Raw genomic sequence first — 16,751 nt, forward strand, 5'->3', positions numbered from 1 at the left:
GCTTCGTACATGAGCCCAGACAGAATCTTGTAGGCTATTCAGCTGTGGGGGTTACTGAAGTGGCCCTAGAAATAGTAGATGCATTGCTGGTCATCTTCCAAAGACTCTGGCACAGTTCCCATGGATTGGAGGGTAGCTAATGTAACCCCACTATTTAAAAAAGGTGGTAGAGAGAAAACGGGGAATTATAGACCGGTAAGCCTGACATCGGTAGTGGGGAAAATGCTAAAGTCCATTATAAAAGATATAATAGCAGAGCACTTGGAAAACAGTGACAGGATCGGACAAAGTCAACATGGATTTACAAAAGGTAAATCGTGCTTGACTAATCTACTGGAATTTTTTGAGGATGTAACTGGTAGAATAGATAAGGGAGAACCAGTGGATGTGGTGTATTTGGACTTTCAGAAGGCTTTCGATAAGGTACCGCATAAGGGATTAGCGTGCAAAGTTAAAGCACATGGGATTAGGAGTAAGGTACTGACTTGGATAGAGAACTGGTTGGCAGATAGAAAGCAAAGAGTTGGAATAAACACGTCTTTTTCCGAGTGGCAGGCAGTGACTAGTGGGGTACTGCAGAGATCGGTGCTAGGACCCCAGCTATTCACAATATATATTCATGATCTAGACGAGGGAACTAGATGTAATATCTCCAAGTTTGCAGACGACACAAAGCTGGGTGGGCGTGTGTGCTGTGAGGAGGATGCCGAGAAACTCCAGTATGATTTGGACAGGTTGGGTGATTGGGCAGATGCAGTATAATGTGGATAAATGCGAGGTTATCCACTTTGGTGACAAAAACAGGAAGGCAGATGATTATCTGAACGGCAATAGATTGGGAGAAGGGGAAGTGCAACGAGACCTGGGTGTCCTTGTGCACCAGTCGCTGAAGGTAAGCATGCAGGTGCAGCAGGCGGTTAAGAAGGCAAATGGTATGTTGGCCTTCATAGCGAGAGGATTCAAGTACAGGAGCTAGGATGTCTTGCTGCATTGTACAGGGCCTTGGTGAGACCACACCTTGAGGATTGTGTGCAGTTTTGGTCGCCTTATCTGAGGAAGGATGTTCTTGCCATGGAGGGAGTGCAGCGAAGATTCACCAGACTGATACCTGGGAAGGCAGGAATGACGTATGAGGAGAGATTGGGTCGATTGGGCTTATATTCGCTGGAGTTTAGAAGAATGAGAGGGGATCTCATTGAAACTTATAAAATTCTAACAGGACTAGACAGACTAGATGCAGGAAGGATGTTCCCGATGGCGGGGGAGTCCAGAACCAGGGGTCACAGTCTAAGGATAAGGGGTAAGCCATTTAGGACTGAGATGAGGAGGAATTTCTTCACCCAGAGAGTGGTGAACCTGTGGAATTCTCTACCACAGAAGGCAGTTGAGGCCAATTCATTAAATATATTCAAGAAGGAGTTAGATATATTTCTTAAGACTAAAGGGATCAAGGGATATGGGGAGAAAGCAGGGACAGGGTACTGAATTTGGATGATCAGCCATGATCTCATTAAATGGCGGAGCAGGCTCGAGGGGCCGAATGGCCTACTCCTGCTCCTATCTTCTATGTTTCTATGCTACCACTGCCACACCCCATCCCGTCTTCACGCATCGTCCATACGTGCATTTTGCAGCACATGATAGCATGGGCAGGAACGGATGCCTTGGCTGATATTCTTTTTCTTTGTTCCCTGCTCCCTAACTATAAGTACCGTGGCTCAGTGGGTAGCACTCTCGCCTCTGAGCCAGAAGGTCGTGGGTTCAAGTCCCACTCCAGAGACTCGAGCACAAAAACCTAGGCTGACACTCTAGCGCGGTACTGAGGGAATGCTACGCTGTCAGAGGAGCTGTCTTTCAGATGAAACATTAAGCCGAGGCCTCATCTGCCCTCTCAGGTGGGCGTAAAAGATCTCGCGGCGCTATTTTGAAGAAGAGCAAGGAAGTTCTCCCCAGTGTCCTGGCCAATATTTTAAGATCAGCCATTTTCTTATTGAATGGCGGAGCAGGCTCGAGGGGCCATATGGCCAACTCCTGCTCCTATTTCTTATGTAAGCCAGGAGTGCTGAGGACAACTGTGGAGCCCCTGCCACAGCCTCAACTCCGTACCGCACCGTGTGGTGCACTCAATTGCTAAGCCATCAGGGTGAAACTATATCATGTGTCCCTCTACTGAAATGTGCATTTTATATGTCTTGTAGAAACAGTTATAAAGCCCCGAGCTGGAGTCTATCCACTCTAAATGGTGCATTTCTAAATTGTTCCCTTTTGTTCCTCTGCCTCGCTCTCCATAAGGCTCTGACTTGTACTGGAGTGTAGCTCTACGGGCATTGGCAGCCCTCTGGGGGGCCTCATCTAAGCATCCATTCTTTATGTGCGAGCCCAGAAAGTGTAGCTTGACGGGCAACTCTACTTTTGGTATCACAGTCTAGCCTGATTTTGCCCTCGCCCAACATCCGCGCACCAGCGGGACTCATTGGCTAGGGATCAGGCACCCGCTCTGATTTTTCTCTTCACACTTTCCCCCACCCCCAGCCTGAGGCACTGGTACCAGCTGCTGCCGCATTGGCTGAGATCAGGCATCAACTTTGGGACCTGCTTGTCTGTTCAGGTGAGTACTTCACTGGACAGTGCCTTTTGCGAACCAAATTGTTTTACTCATTGTCAGTATTTTTTTTAATCTTGTTTTTTGTAGTTTTGTAGTCCAGGCTTGACAGGGTAGATGAGGAGAAGAAGTTACCTCATCTACCTCGTGGGTGAATCCAGAACTAGGGGGCATCGTTTCAGAATAAGGGGGCACCCATTTAAATCGGAAATGAGGAGGAATTTCTTCTCTGAGGGTGGAGAATCTTTGGAATTCTCTTCCCCAGAGAGCTGTGGAGGCTGGGCCATTGAATATATTTAAGGTGGAGATAGACAGATTTTTGAACGATAAGGGAGTTGAGGGTTATGGGGAGCGGGCAGGGAAGTGGAGTTGAGGCCAAGATCAGATCAGCCATGATCTTATTGAATGGCGGAGCAGGCTCGAGGGGCCGAATGACCGACTCCTGCTCCTACGTCTTATGTTCTTAACACGCTCTATATACACACACACACACACACACACACACACACACACACACACACACACACACACACACACAAATGTAAGTAGAATTTACTGTACAAATGCTTTTTCAGAATAGTTCATTTGTTAAACTCCTGGATTTCTGCCCTTGATTTAGGTATTCCGTTATCTTCGTATATTCCTACCTGAAAGTGGCTTTGAAATTCTGCCGTGTAATCGATACTCTTCAGAATCCAATGGAGCCAAGATCGTGTCCTTGAGAAAGTGGTATGTTTCTTTGTCTTTTAATATGATAGAAGTGGAGGAGTGGATGGTGTCACGGGATAAGACGCTGGCCTTTCACTTCTGTAACTTGGGTTGAAGTCCAGTCAAGCTCAACGTGTCAACTTGGCTCAGTTGGTAGCACAGGTATCTCTGAGTCAGAAGAGCACAGGTTCAAGCCCCGCTCCAGGACTTGTGCACTTTTGGAGGCACTGTCTTTTGGGTCAGATCTAAAACAATGGCCCTGTCTGCCTGTTCAGGTGGATATTATATTTATGACTCAGTCAACAACACTAAAACAGATTATCTGGTCATTATCACATTGCTGTTTGTGGGAGCTTGCTGTGCGCAAATTGGCTGCCATGTTTCCTACATTACAACAGTAACTACACTTCAGAAGGTACCTCATTGGCTGTAAAGCACTTTGGGACGTCCGGTGGTCGTGAAAGGCGCTATAGAAATGCACGTCTGTCCTTACAAAAGATCCCTTGTGCAGTTCAGAAAAGAGCAAGGAGTTCTCCCAGTCTTCTGGCCAACATTTTATCCTTCAACCAACCCCACCAAAACAGTGCTCGTCATTTATCTCATTGCTGTTTACTGGACCCTGCTATGCACAAATTGGCTGCCGCGTTTTGCCAAAGTAACAATAATTAACGAAACTACAAAAGTAATTAATTGGCCTGAAGACATGAAAGGCGCTATATGAATGCAAGTTCTTTCTTTCCAAAGTCTGCCGGTTGGAAGGGTCCTAACGTGAAATGAATTTGGGCTGTCTCAATCCAGTTTCTGGTCAGTGTAGGCCCAAAGCACAAAACTGTTCCTAATTCGGCACAGATTGGTGATCTCAGGATGGCTTTCCCCATGTACGAACATCCTTTAACTTTTGGGAACAGTAGCATAGTGGTTCTGTTACTGGACTAGTACTCCAAAGGCCTGGACTAATGATCCAGAGACTTGGGGCTGGATTTTCCTTAAGCTGTCGGGAAGGAGGCGGTACTACAACTTTCAGGTTTTAGTCCCGCCTCCATTGACGTCCGGCCAATCGATGCGATTTTCCCTTGATTGACCTTGTTGAGCCCGCCCAGCGGGCTCAGCAGGCCAATTAAGGGCCACCCGGCAACAGGTGACGTCACAGACTGAAATTCCATCTGTCAAGAGTTTTTGACAGATGAAATATCAGTGTTTCACAGCTGTTTGAAGCTGTCAAACACTGACAGTCTGACTTCTAACCTGAGTCCTTCTACGCAGACACAGTTAGAACTGTCACCGGCACTGAAAGCTGAAGGCTGTCACTTTTGACAGATCGCAGCCGTTCAGCTTTCAGTGCCGGCTGAGTGATGGACTCCCGCAGCCTAGAGGAAGAAAGGCTGTTAAGGTAAGTACAGGTAAGTAAAACTTCTTTACACACTTTAGACACACCAAACACACTTACCTTTGCACTCATGCACCCATCACTCACCTGAACACTGACATCGCGACCCCTCCAAGTCCTTCAACCCGACGGCCCGCCTCCTCTAACTTGGCATGGTTTGGAGCCGTCGGGAATCCCACACTACAACATTAAAAATAGGGATTAGGCTAAAAACTGCCTGTTAACTACCTGTTAACGGGCAGTTAATTGGCACTAATCCCTTCCCGCCTCAGGTCGACGGGTCCCAGTGCGGGGCGGGTACCCGCCTCCCTTGAAACTTACATGAAGGCGGGTTTTGGGTGCGATGGTGTCGGGACCCCCGAATTCGGGATTTTTGCCCCCCCGGACGCCTGAAAGCCTGCCTCACGGCACACTGAAAATCTGGCCCTTGAGTTCTAATCCCACCACGGTGGCTGGAGGAATTTCAATTCAGCGAATTAAATAAATCTGGAATACAAAGCTCAGATCAGTAATGGTGAACCACGATTGTTGTAAAAACCCATCTGGTTCGCTAATGTCCTTTAGGGAAAGAAATCTGCTGCCCTTACCCGGTCTGGCCTATATGTGACTCCAGACCCCCAGCAATGTGGTTGACTCTTAACCTCTTAACTGCCCTCTGTAATGGCCTAGCGAGCCACTCGGTTGTATCAATAATAAAAAACAATAATAGTCCTAACAGCACTGTGGGAGGCTTGTGATGGTGCCGATGAAGATGGCTGCCGTCCTCGCGGGCTCCGTGCGTACCAGGCAGCTAAGTGTCCTTTGCTGCTTGGTGCGCTCAGCTCGTTAAGAAAAAAGCATTTCACTGACTGGATTTCACTTGTTGTATTTGGTTATGTGACAAATGAAATTGAAATTGAGTACCTTTACCTCACGGACTGCAGCGGTTCAAGTAGGCGGCTTGCCACCACCTTCTCAAAGGGCAATTAGGGATGGTCAATAAATGCTGGCCTTGCCAGCGACGCCCACATCCCATGAATGATTTTTTTTTTTAAACTTTGAGCACAAAATATTTCTACGTGCAGTCCCCACCGCATATAGCAGGCACGTTCACGCAAATGCGATTTGCCCGCTATACGTGGTGGCCGCTAGGTCCATCGGACTCCCTAGTGCACAAGGTTTTGAAGAGGCAAGTGTCGAGGATAAAAGGTGGCGGGGACATGTGTTGCACGCTGCTGAATCGATCCAAAATCGGATTATAATTTATTTAAACGAAAACCAACAGATTGTCCGTAGTTAGCGAACAGCTGCCTGAAGTCTGCGCCAGCTGCTTGCACAGTTAACCGCCACGGCAGTCGGAAAGTGGAGGCTTTGGGCAGCTTCAATCAGCTGTTCCTCGGGCATTAAAAACAGATAAACACACACAGCGCTCCAAGGCACTCAGCTGCTCAGGCAAATAGTTAACAGCACTTTAAGTGGGGTGCGAAAAGCTTATTGAATTGCCCGAAATAGCCGGCGCCTTTGTAATTGAATTCCGTGGTAATGTCAAATGGTTAGTATCAATTGCCTGATCCAGCATGATCGATGTACTTCAGAGACTTAAGCACAAAATCTATGCTGGCGCTCCAGTGCAGTGCTGAGGGAGCGCTGCGCTGTCGGAGGTGCCATCTTTCGGATGCGACGTTAAACCGAGGCCCCGTCTGCGCTCAGGTGGACGTAAGGATCCCAGGGTACTGTTTTCAAGCAGAGCAGAGGAGTTATCCCTGTTGTTCCGGCCATTATTTATCCCTCAATCAACCTCACTAAAACGGATTATCTGGTTACATTGCTGTTTGTGGGAGCTTGCTGTGCACAAAATGGCTGCCGTGTTTCCTACATTACAACAGTGACTGCACTTCAAAAGTACTTCATTGGCTGTATAGAGCTTTGGGACGTCCGGTGGTCGTGAAAGGTGCTGTATAAATGCAAGGCTTTCGTTTCTTTCTATGAGGCATTAAACCGAGGCTCTGTCTGCCCCCTCAGGTGGACGTAACTAATCCCAGGGCGCTATTTTGATGAAGAGCAGGGGAGTTCTCCCCGGTGTCCTGGCCAATGCTTATCCCTCAACCAACATAACTAAAAAAAAAAGATTGGTCATTGTGCACAAATTGGCTGATGCGTTTCCTACATTGCAACAGTTGCTGCACCTTAAAAGTACTTCATTGGCTGTAAAGTGCTTTGGGACGATCTGAGGTCGCGAAAGGTGCTAGTCTTTTTTTTGGATTGCTTACTTGGGGCTGGAGCTCACTGAGGAAGCTTCCAACTGACAACAGGGCACACCTTTGGAGGAAGAGCAAATGAACCCTAGGCTGCTAATTCATACCTCGTTGCGGCTTGCAGAGATCCTGAAGGAGGTATGGGAATCCAGTGGCCCACAGGCTGAAAAACCTTTTTTCTTATTCATTCATGGGATGTAAGCGTCGCTGGCATGGCCGGCATTTATTGCCCATCCCTAATTGCCCTTGAGAAGGTGGTGGTGAGCCGCCTTCTTGAACCGCTGCAGTCCGTGTGGTGAAGGTGCTCCCACAGTGCTGTTGGGGAGGGAGTTCCAGGATTTTGACCCAGCGATGATGAAGGAACGGCGATATAGTTCTAAGTCAGGATGGTGTGTGACTTGGAGGTGATGGTGTTCCCATGCGCCTGCTGCCCTTGTCCTTCTAGGCGGTAGAGGTTGCAGGTTTGGCAGGAGCTATCGAAGAAGCCTTGGTGAGTTGCTGGGATATTTAACTATCAAGTGAAATATATAAAAGCAGCCTTCCTGTGGGCTTAGAATTATAGAATGACTTAATACCCTCCTCTCCTGGAGGCTCGTGTCAGGATATGATATGTTTCCATGGCATGTGAGTTTAGCCAGGTTGTTTTGGCAGGCTATTCATCCATGCGGTCGGGGGGGGGGGGGGGTATCATCCGAGCTGAGCCCTCTCCAGTTTTCACTTGACATCCACCCATTTGTTGCGCTTTCCAGCCAGCATTACAGGAACCCAGGATGTGTGTGTTTTCTTCCCCCTCCCTTACCCTGAGGCGAAGAGGCCAGGTGTAGGGCCCTTGCTACGTCCTTGGCTGGGATAAGTTAACTCCGCAAAGTCTGTGGATCCTGAGATCTTCCTGGTCTCTCTGGTTTACTTCGACACACAAAGCAGTGCATTTACCAGTCGAGCCACTGGGGTTTGTGTGGCAATGTCTTTGAGCAGCTTTCTCCTTTCCTTTCCCCACCCCACCCCACCGGTTTAATCAACAATTTGGTTCTTATTCAACAGGAAGGAGAATGATAAGATTGAGTTGCTTGTTGGCTGCTTGGCTGAGCTCTCCGAGGAGGAGGAATCCCTCCTGCGCCCAGGGGAGAATGACTTCAGTGTGATGTACTCAACCCGCAAAAAATGTGCTCAGCTCTGGCTGGGGCCTGCTTCCTTCATCAACCACGGTATGTGACCCTTTAAAGGGGAAGGGAAATCAGAGGGGGGGTACTTTTTGTAAAATGTATTTGCACATTTTATTTGATAAAATCATACACTTCGAAAAATCTTCTCTGACTTTTTTTTTAGCATGTAAATTGTCTTGGGGAGATGGGCCAGGTTCGGGTGCCCCTGCTCGCCCACTCTGTGACCTGTCCCCGACAGGGGAATGTCCTCGGTGCTCTGAAGTGGCTCCATTGGAAACAGTGGGGCCACGTCTTTTGTCCCGGCCCTAAAGGCTAACCCAGAGCCAGCTGACCCCGAAATACTTCAATATTAGCTAGTGACACAGCACAAAGTGTACAGTTCTAGTCACCACATGTCAGGAAGAAACATAGAAACATAGAAGATAGGAGCAGGAGCAGGCCATTCGGCCCCTCGAGCCTGCTCCGCCATTCAATGCAATCATGGCTGATCATCCAAATTCAGTACACTGTCCCTGCCTTCTCCCCATATCACTTGATCCCTTTAGCCTTAAGAAATATATCCAACTCCTTCTTGAATATATTTAATGAATTGGCCTCTACTGCCTTCTGTGGTAGAGAATTCCACAGGTTCACCACTCTCTGGGTGAAGAAATTCCTCCTCATTTCTGTCCTAAGTGGCTTACCCCTTATCCTTAGACTGTGACCCCTGGTTCTGGACTCCCCGACCATCGAGAACATCCTTCCTGCATCTAGTCTGTCCAGTCATGTCAGAATTTTATAAGTTTCAATGAGATCCCCTCTCATTCTTCTAAACTCCAGCGAGTATAGGCCCAATCGACCCAATCTCTCCTCATACGTCATTCCTGCCATCCCAGGTATCAGCCTGGTGAATCTTCGCTGAACTCCCTCCATGGCAAGAACATCCTTCCTCAGATAAGGCGACCAAAACTGCACACAATACTCCAGATGTGGTCTCACCAAGGCCCTGTACAACTGCAGCAAGACATCCTTGTTCCTGTACTCAAACCCTCTCGCTACGAAGGCCAACATACCATTTGCCTTCTTAACCGAGGATGTGATTGCACTGGAGAGGGTACAGAGGAGATTTACGAGGATGTTGCCAGGACTGGAGAATGTTAGCTATAAGATAAAAGATTGGATGGACTGGGGTTGTTTTCTTTGGAACAAAGGAGGCTGAGGGGAAACTTGATTGAGGTATAGAAAATTCTGAGGGTCCTAGATAGAGTGGATAGGAAGGACCTATTTCCCTTAGCAGAGAGGTCAATAACCAGGGGGCATGGATCTAAAGTAATTGGTTGGAGGATTAGAGGGGAGTTGAGGAGAAATTCTTTCACCCAGAGGGTGGTGGGGGTCTGGAACTCACTGCCCGAAAGGGTGGTAGAGGCAGAAACCCTCATCGCATTTAAAAAGTACTTGGGGATTTATTTGTCTTGAACTCTTTAGGCTATTCATCTTCCATCTCATTAATATCAAAAAGCCTATAAACGAACAATGGATTTTGCGGTCAAAGCTGTTCCAAATCAAGATTTACTGTATTAACATGAACTTGGTTCTGTTGCTGTTATCATTCGAAGCAGACATTACAGTGCCTGTGTCATCAGGGTCAACAGAGATGTATTATTTGCAAGCCAGATATTCCTGAAGATATTGTGCCTCAAAAGTTTGTATTTTTTTTTGAAAGGTGCATGTTTGATTAAAGTTAATTGTAATAATAGTTTTTCCTCTTACCTCCCTTGTGCCCCGAAGACTGCAGACCGAACTGTAAGGTAAGAGATCGACCATTTTCATGTTCTCTCAGCTGGTTTTAATATTGTAGGAGCAGCTGCCTCAAGTTGAACCAGGGGATTGTCCTGTGACTTTCGGTGCCACAATCAAAACTATTCCCAAATTCATAACATTTAAAAATGTTACTCGTTTCACCCCTCCCCCCACAAAGTTGCCAACTCACGTTGGAGTGTCAGCTCGGCTCTGAATCAGCAGATTCGGAGTTTAATTCTACAGCACACCCGAGCACAGAATCTAGGCTGATATCTCAGTGCCGTACCTCAAAGCACTAGAGAGGTACCACCAACGCTGCCTCCGCAAGATCCTGCAAATCCATTGGCAGGATAGGCGCACCAACGTCAGTGTTCTCGCTCAGGCCAACATCCCCAGCATCGAAGCTTTGACCACGCTCGATCAGCTCCGATGGACGGGTCACATCGTCCGCATGCCCGATACGAGACTCCCAAAACAAGCGCTCTACTCGGAGCTCCGACACGGCAAGAGAGCCCCAGGTGGGCAGAGGAAACGCTTCAAGGGCACCCCTCAAAGCCTCCTTGAAAAAGTGCAACATCCCCACCGACACCTGGGAATCCCTGGCCCAAGACCGCACAAAGTGGAGGAGAAGCATCCGGGAAGGCGCCGAACATCTCGAGTCTCTTCGCTGGGAGCAAGCGGAAGCCAAGCACAAGGAGCGCACGTCAACCCAAGCACCCCACCCACCCACCCCTTCAACCACCATCTGCCCCACCTGTGACAGAGACTGTAGGTCCCGCATTGGACTCATCAGTCACCTGAGAACTCATTTTTAATGTGGAAGCAAGTCATCCTCGGTTCCGAGGGACTGCCTAAGAGAAGACTCGGGGAGTGCTGCATTGTTGGAGTTGCTGTTTTTTTTTTTTGGATGAGCTGTTTGGACAGATGCCTCTGTCTGCCTGTTCAAGTGGACATAAAAGCAGTTCAAAAAAATTGCAGCCCACTTTTGCAATGTTAAAGTTCACCTGTCAACGGGGGCCACGTGGTCCCCCTCCCCCGAAATAAAATGACGGGGAACATTGCTCCTGGCCAACATTCTTTCTTCATGCAGCACTCCCAAAACCGAGTAACTAGTCATTCACCTCACTTGGTGTTTTTTGGGAACTTGCTTGGGAAATTGGCTGCCATGTTTGGCTGCAAAGAAACAGGGACTTCACTTCAAAAGTAATTCATCGACTGTTTTGGCACGACCCGAAGATGTGAAAAGCTTTTCTTTGCTCGCTTGATATTCATACACATGCGCTTGTAATTAGGAGCGCTACCCCACCCCCACATACAACAACATTGTATTTATATAGCGCCTTTAACGTCGTAAAATGTCCCAAGGTGCTTCACAGGAGCGTTATCAAACAAAGCTTGATACCGAGCCACATAAGGAGATATTAGGGCAGATGACCAAAAGCTTGGTTAAAGAGATGGGTTTTAAGGAGCGTCTTAAAGGATGAGAGAAAGGTATAGGCAGTGAGGTTTAGGGAGGGAATCCCAGAGCTTAGGGCCATGGCAGCTGAAGGCACGGCTGCCAATGGTGGATCGATTGATGTTGGGGATGCTCAAGAAGCCAGAATTAGAGGAGCACAGAGATCTCATAGAAACATAGAAGATAGGAGCAGGAGTAGGCCATTCGGCCCCTCGAGCCTGCTCCGCCATTCAATGCGATCATGGCTGATCATCCAAATTCAGTACCCGGTCCCTGCTTTCTCCCCATACTCCTTGATCTCGGCGTTGTCGGGCTGGAGGAGATTACAGAGATCTTCTTAGGCAGTCCCTCGGAACTGAGGATGACTGGCTTCCACATTAAAAATGAGTTCGCAAGTGACTGATGAGTCCAATGCAGGACCTACAGTCTCTGTCACAGGTGGGGCATATGGTGGTTGAAGGGGCGGGTGGGTGGGGTGCTTGGGTTGACGTGCGCTGCCTGCGCTTGGCTTCCGCTTGCTCCCGGCGAAGAGACTCGAGGTGTTCGGCGCCTTCCCGGATGCTTCTCATCCACTTTGTGCGGTCTTGGGCCAGGGACTCCCAGGTGACGGTGGGGATGTTGCACTTTTTCAAGGAGGCTTTGAGGGTGTCCTTGAAGCGTTTCCTCTGCCCACCTGGGGCTCTCTTGCCATGCCAGAGCTCCGAGTAGAGCGCTTGTTTTGGGAGTCTCGTATCGGGCATGCGGACAGTGTGACCCGTCCATCGGAGCTGATTGAGCGTTGTCAAAGCTTCGATGCTGGGGATGTTGGCCTGAGCAAGAACACTGACGTTGGTGCACTTATCCTGCTAATGGATTTGCAGGATCTTGCAGAGGCAGCATTGGTGGTACCTCTCCAGTGCTTTGAGGTGCCTGCTGTACATAGTCTATGTCTCTGAGGCATACAGCAGGGCAGTTATCACTGCTGCTCTGTAGACCATAAGCTTATTGCCGGGTTTGAGGTCCTGGTCTTCAAACACTCTCTTCCTCAGGCGACCGAAGGCTGTACTGGCACACTGAAGACGGTGTTGGACTTCATCGTCGACGTCTGCCCTTGTTGACAGTAGGCTCCCGAGGTATGGAAAGTGGTCCCCGTTGTCCAAGGTCTTGTCGTGGATTTTGATAATCGGGGGGGCAGTACTGTGTGGCGGGGGCAGGTTGGTAGATAGGGAGGAGGCGAGGCCATGGAGGGATTTGAAAACAAGATTGAGAATTTTAAAATCGAGGCGTTGCTTAACCGGGAGCCAATGTAGGTCAGCGAACACTGGGGGTGATGGGTGAACGGGACTTGGTGCGAGTTAGGACACGGGCAGCAAAGGTGCTGTGTCTAATTAAAGTGCCCCATCTGCCTCCCTGAGTGAGAGGCGCTAACTTAATACAGGATAGGGACCAATCGCTGAAACTGTCCTGCTCCATATGGCTCAGTATTACACCAGACAGTGCCTTTGCTCATAATTCAGATTTTTAATTGTCAGTCAGCAGTTCCCTTAAATGTATTTTTTAAAATCTCCCTGTTCACTTTCTTGAGACTGGAACCTAATCGGACATCATTGGCTCAGAGGGCAGTCGGACTGCCACTATTTGCCGAGTCCAAAAGTAGACACGGCGGCTGGTTCCGGCCAAAGGTTGGGAGATTACAGACGTATTGACCAGTCGTCGTGCTATGGAGATGGGGATTGTAGTGGGGTGATATGGTTAGAAACAACGTTCCCGTGCGGCTGCGCGGCGGTCTGGAGATCCCGCATAGGCCGCTCACTGGCTTTTAAGTGGGGAAAAAACGTGCATGCGTGAAAATTTTAATGGGCCGGGCACCAAAAAAAAAAATTATCGGGAACATTGAATAGAAAGCGAATTAATTTTGCCAATATGCATCAATCCACCGCTGTATTTGTCTGTTAGACTTGGAGCAAAAGTTACAGGCCTCTGCTGTTCAGTGAGCGGCCAGCCCCGAAACCAGACTGGTGTAAAACCGAGTAGGTGGCCAGGCTGGAGGGCAGGTGGGTGACCTCCTACCCGGCCTCTGCTAAAGCAGCTGTGGAAGCACGAGGTGGGTTAAAGTAGCCCTCCATTTACCCTTCCCTCCCTGTGGGGAAGCTGCTCGACCTTTCACACTTTCTCATGACAGCAACAACTTGCGTTTACATAGCGCCTTTAACATAGGCGCTTCACAGGAGCGTAAATCAGACAAAATCTGACACCGAGCCGCATCAGGAGATATTAGGGGAGATGACCAAAAGCTTGGTCAAAGAGAGAGGTTTTAAGGAGCGTCTTAAAGGAGGGGAGAGTGGTAGGGAGACGGAGATGTTTGGGGGGGGGAATTCCAGAGCTTAGGGCCGTGGCAGCTGAAGGCACAGCACCAATGGTGGAACATCAGGGATGCTCAAGAGGGTAGAATTAGCGGAGCGTAGAGATCTCTGGGTGGGGTGGTGCGGATGTAAGGCTGGGGAAGATTACAGGTTTTATGGAGCATCTTAAAAGGGGTAGCGAGGCGGAGAGGTTTAGGGAGGGATTACCAGAGATAGCACAGCTTAGAGTGGAAACTCACGGCACAGAGCATGAAGCTGCGAGCAACAGTACTGTAACACGGGGTACCGGCCCGTCAGAGCATTGCACAACCGGCCTGCCGCTTTGTGTTTCACATCCGTCTCGTATTTCTCCTTTTCTTACACAGTTTGTTCCAACTGAAGGCGACCGGGCGTGTGTCAAAGTACTTCGAGACATTGAGCCCGGAGATGAGATCACCTGCTACTACGGTGACAGTTTTTTTGGTGAAAATAACGAGCTGTGCGAATGTTACACATGTGAAAGGTGAGGGGTTAAAATAACCCTGGGCTTCCCCCAGACCTTATCATCCGGTGTTAGTAACTTTAAGTTGAACGCTACGATCGCAATGGCTTTTGACATCAAGTACATTTTAGGCTGGCGTTTAGCATTATATCGAAGGGCTTTGCCAGCACCCATTGAACTATACACCGGCGACAATCGACACCTTCGTGAGAAGATGTAGAAATGTGGCTGGGCTTGGAAGTAGTGTATGACCAGAAATCCAGTAATGAAGACCCATTTATTATTTTTTTTTTTTAAGTGTTGACCTTTACTCTTTCTGTGTCAGCTGTGGCTCAGTGGGCCGCACCCTCTCCTTGTGAGTCAGAAGGTTGTGGGTTCAAGTCCCCACTCCAGAGACTTGAGCACAAAAATCTAAGCCGACACTCCAGTGCAGTGCTGAGGGAGCGCTGCACTGTCGGAGGTGCCGTCATTTGGATGAGACGTTAAACTGAGGCCCCGTCTGCGCGCTCAGGTGGACGTAAAAGATCCCATTACACTATTTCAAAGAAGAGCAGGGGAGTTATCCCCGGTGTCCTGGCCAATATTTGTCCCTCAATATCACTAAAACAGATTATTTGGTAATCATCACAGATAATTTGTGGGAGCTTGCTGTGTGCAAATTGGCTGCGCGTTTCCTACATTGCAACAGTGACTGCACTTCAAAAAATACTTCATTGGTTGTAAAGCGCTTTGGGACATCTGGTGGTCGTGAAAGGCGCTATAGAAATGCAAAATAACAACAGAAAATGCTGGGAAAACTCAGCAGGCCAGGCAACATCCGTGGAGAGAGAAACAGAGTTAACGTTTCAGGTCGAAACCCTTCGTCAGGACTGAAAAAACACAGGAAATGAAACAGATTAAAAGGCCAGTTTGGGGGCTGGGAAATGGGGGTGAAAGAACAAAAGAGAAGTGAAGAGACATTAAGAGGTATTCAAAACCAGACGAGATGGTGGTAGGACTAGTAAAGAGACTCGTTTTGAATACCTCTTAATGTCTCTTCACTTCTCTTTTGTTCTCTCACCCCCATTTCCCAGCCCCCAGCCTGGCCTTTTAATCTGTTTCATTTCCTGTGTTTTCTTTCTCAGTCCTGACGAAGGGTTTCGACCTGAAACGTTGACTCTATTTCTCTCTCCACGGATGTTGCCTGGCCTGCTGAGTTTTTCCAGCATTTTCTGTTGTTATTTTGGATTTCCAGCATCCGCAGTATTTTGCAATCGTTATCGAAATGCAAGTCTTTTTTTCTTTTTCCAGGCGAGGAGAAGGCGCCTTCAGAATGAAGAAGCGTAACGTTGAGACGGACGCACTCTGTAAGTACGGACTGAGAGAGACCGACGGTCGCTTGAGTCGTATGAAAGAGAAAGGCAAAGGGAGATGGCCCAAGGCAGCGCGTGTTGATTTGTACCAGAAAACCCCTGAAAGGCCGTTGTGGCAAAGTGAGTACCATCACAGGAGAAGTTTATGCTTCTATTATCGGGAGGGTCAGGATATCTGGATTATGGCTCTGCTGTTAGGTAATGCAACATTCAAAAAGGTTCTCTGAATTGTGAATCTTCTTTCAGCAATAGTTGAGCACATTAAAATTGGCCAGCGAGTTGAAATCATAACGGTTCGCAAGATAATTACGGATGCGGAAGATCATTTGGCTCATCTTAGCTCATCCACCCAGAATGATCTTGCAACATCCAAATGTTTCCAGGGCTTTTGCCTCCACTACTCTTCCTGGAAGGCCATTTCTCACACTGAGTCGTAAATTTGCCTTTTACAATTTTCAATCTGTGCCCCCACCCCCCCCCCCCCCCCCCACCACCCCTCACTTGTCCTACTCTCACAGTTTAATTTAATGAAATGTTCTGGCTTTATATTTTCCATACTGTTTACAATCTTGTATAGCCTCCATCAGATCAACTTGACATTGGCCTCTCCTCAAGGCTGCGAAACTCACGTTTCTTCATAACTCAGACTAGAAATCTGCCCTGTTGCTCACCTTTGCACGCTCGCTCCAACGTTTGAATGTCTCCTTGGTCTCTTGGTGGCCAGAACTGGACACAGTATTTCAATTTTCAATTTCAATTTTATTTGTCACATAACCAAATACAACAAGTGAAATCCAATCAGTGAAATGCTTTTCTCTTAACGAGCCGAGTGCACCAAGCAGCAAAGGACACTTAGCTGCCTGGTACGCACGGAGCCCGCAAGGACGGCAGCCATCTTCATCGGCGCCATCACAATTGGGTCCGCTCTCGCCTCGCTCCGCCTTCCCCGCACTCCTGCCCGACAGTCTTCAGCCGCCGTGGTACGGACGCCATCTACTGCACCGACAGCGACTCTTTAATGTCCTCTCCATGGCGCTGGTGATTCTAATAGCCTGCGTATCTCCTCCACACACCTGGCCTGCACATTACCCCTGGCTGTCCACTTGGCGTCCTGGTAACTGGGTCCCTCTCCAGCTCTCAGTCCTTCAAACTGCTCTCCAGCTCTCGCTCCTTCAAACTGTCCTCTCTCCAGCTCTCGCTCCTTCAAACTGCTCTCCAGCTCTCGCTCCTTCAAACTGTCCTCTCCA

The 16,751-nt window shown here is 48.5% G+C and overlaps 1 protein-coding gene across 2 annotated transcripts in view; it reads left to right on the plus strand.

Annotated features, from left to right (window-relative positions):
* The window catches only part of LOC147099490 (uncharacterized), a 295,990-nt gene that overhangs the window by 12,927 nt on the left and 266,312 nt on the right, over positions 1 to 16,751 (plus strand). For both annotated transcript variants that reach the window (XM_085969670.1, XM_085969671.1), the window contains exons 4-8: positions 3,222 to 3,331; positions 7,973 to 8,136; positions 9,862 to 9,881; positions 14,037 to 14,173; positions 15,443 to 15,624. In XM_085969670.1, the coding sequence (XP_085825796.1) occupies positions 3,222 to 3,331; positions 7,973 to 8,136; positions 9,862 to 9,881; positions 14,037 to 14,173; positions 15,443 to 15,624 (613 nt within the window). The remainder of the gene's footprint in view (positions 1 to 3,221; positions 3,332 to 7,972; positions 8,137 to 9,861; positions 9,882 to 14,036; positions 14,174 to 15,442; positions 15,625 to 16,751) is intronic.

This window comes from Somniosus microcephalus, chromosome 28 (assembly GCF_052327205.1).
Source record: "Somniosus microcephalus isolate GS21.2 chromosome 28, FLI_Smic_1.0, whole genome shotgun sequence".
NCBI lineage: Eukaryota > Metazoa > Chordata > Chondrichthyes > Squaliformes > Somniosidae > Somniosus > Somniosus microcephalus.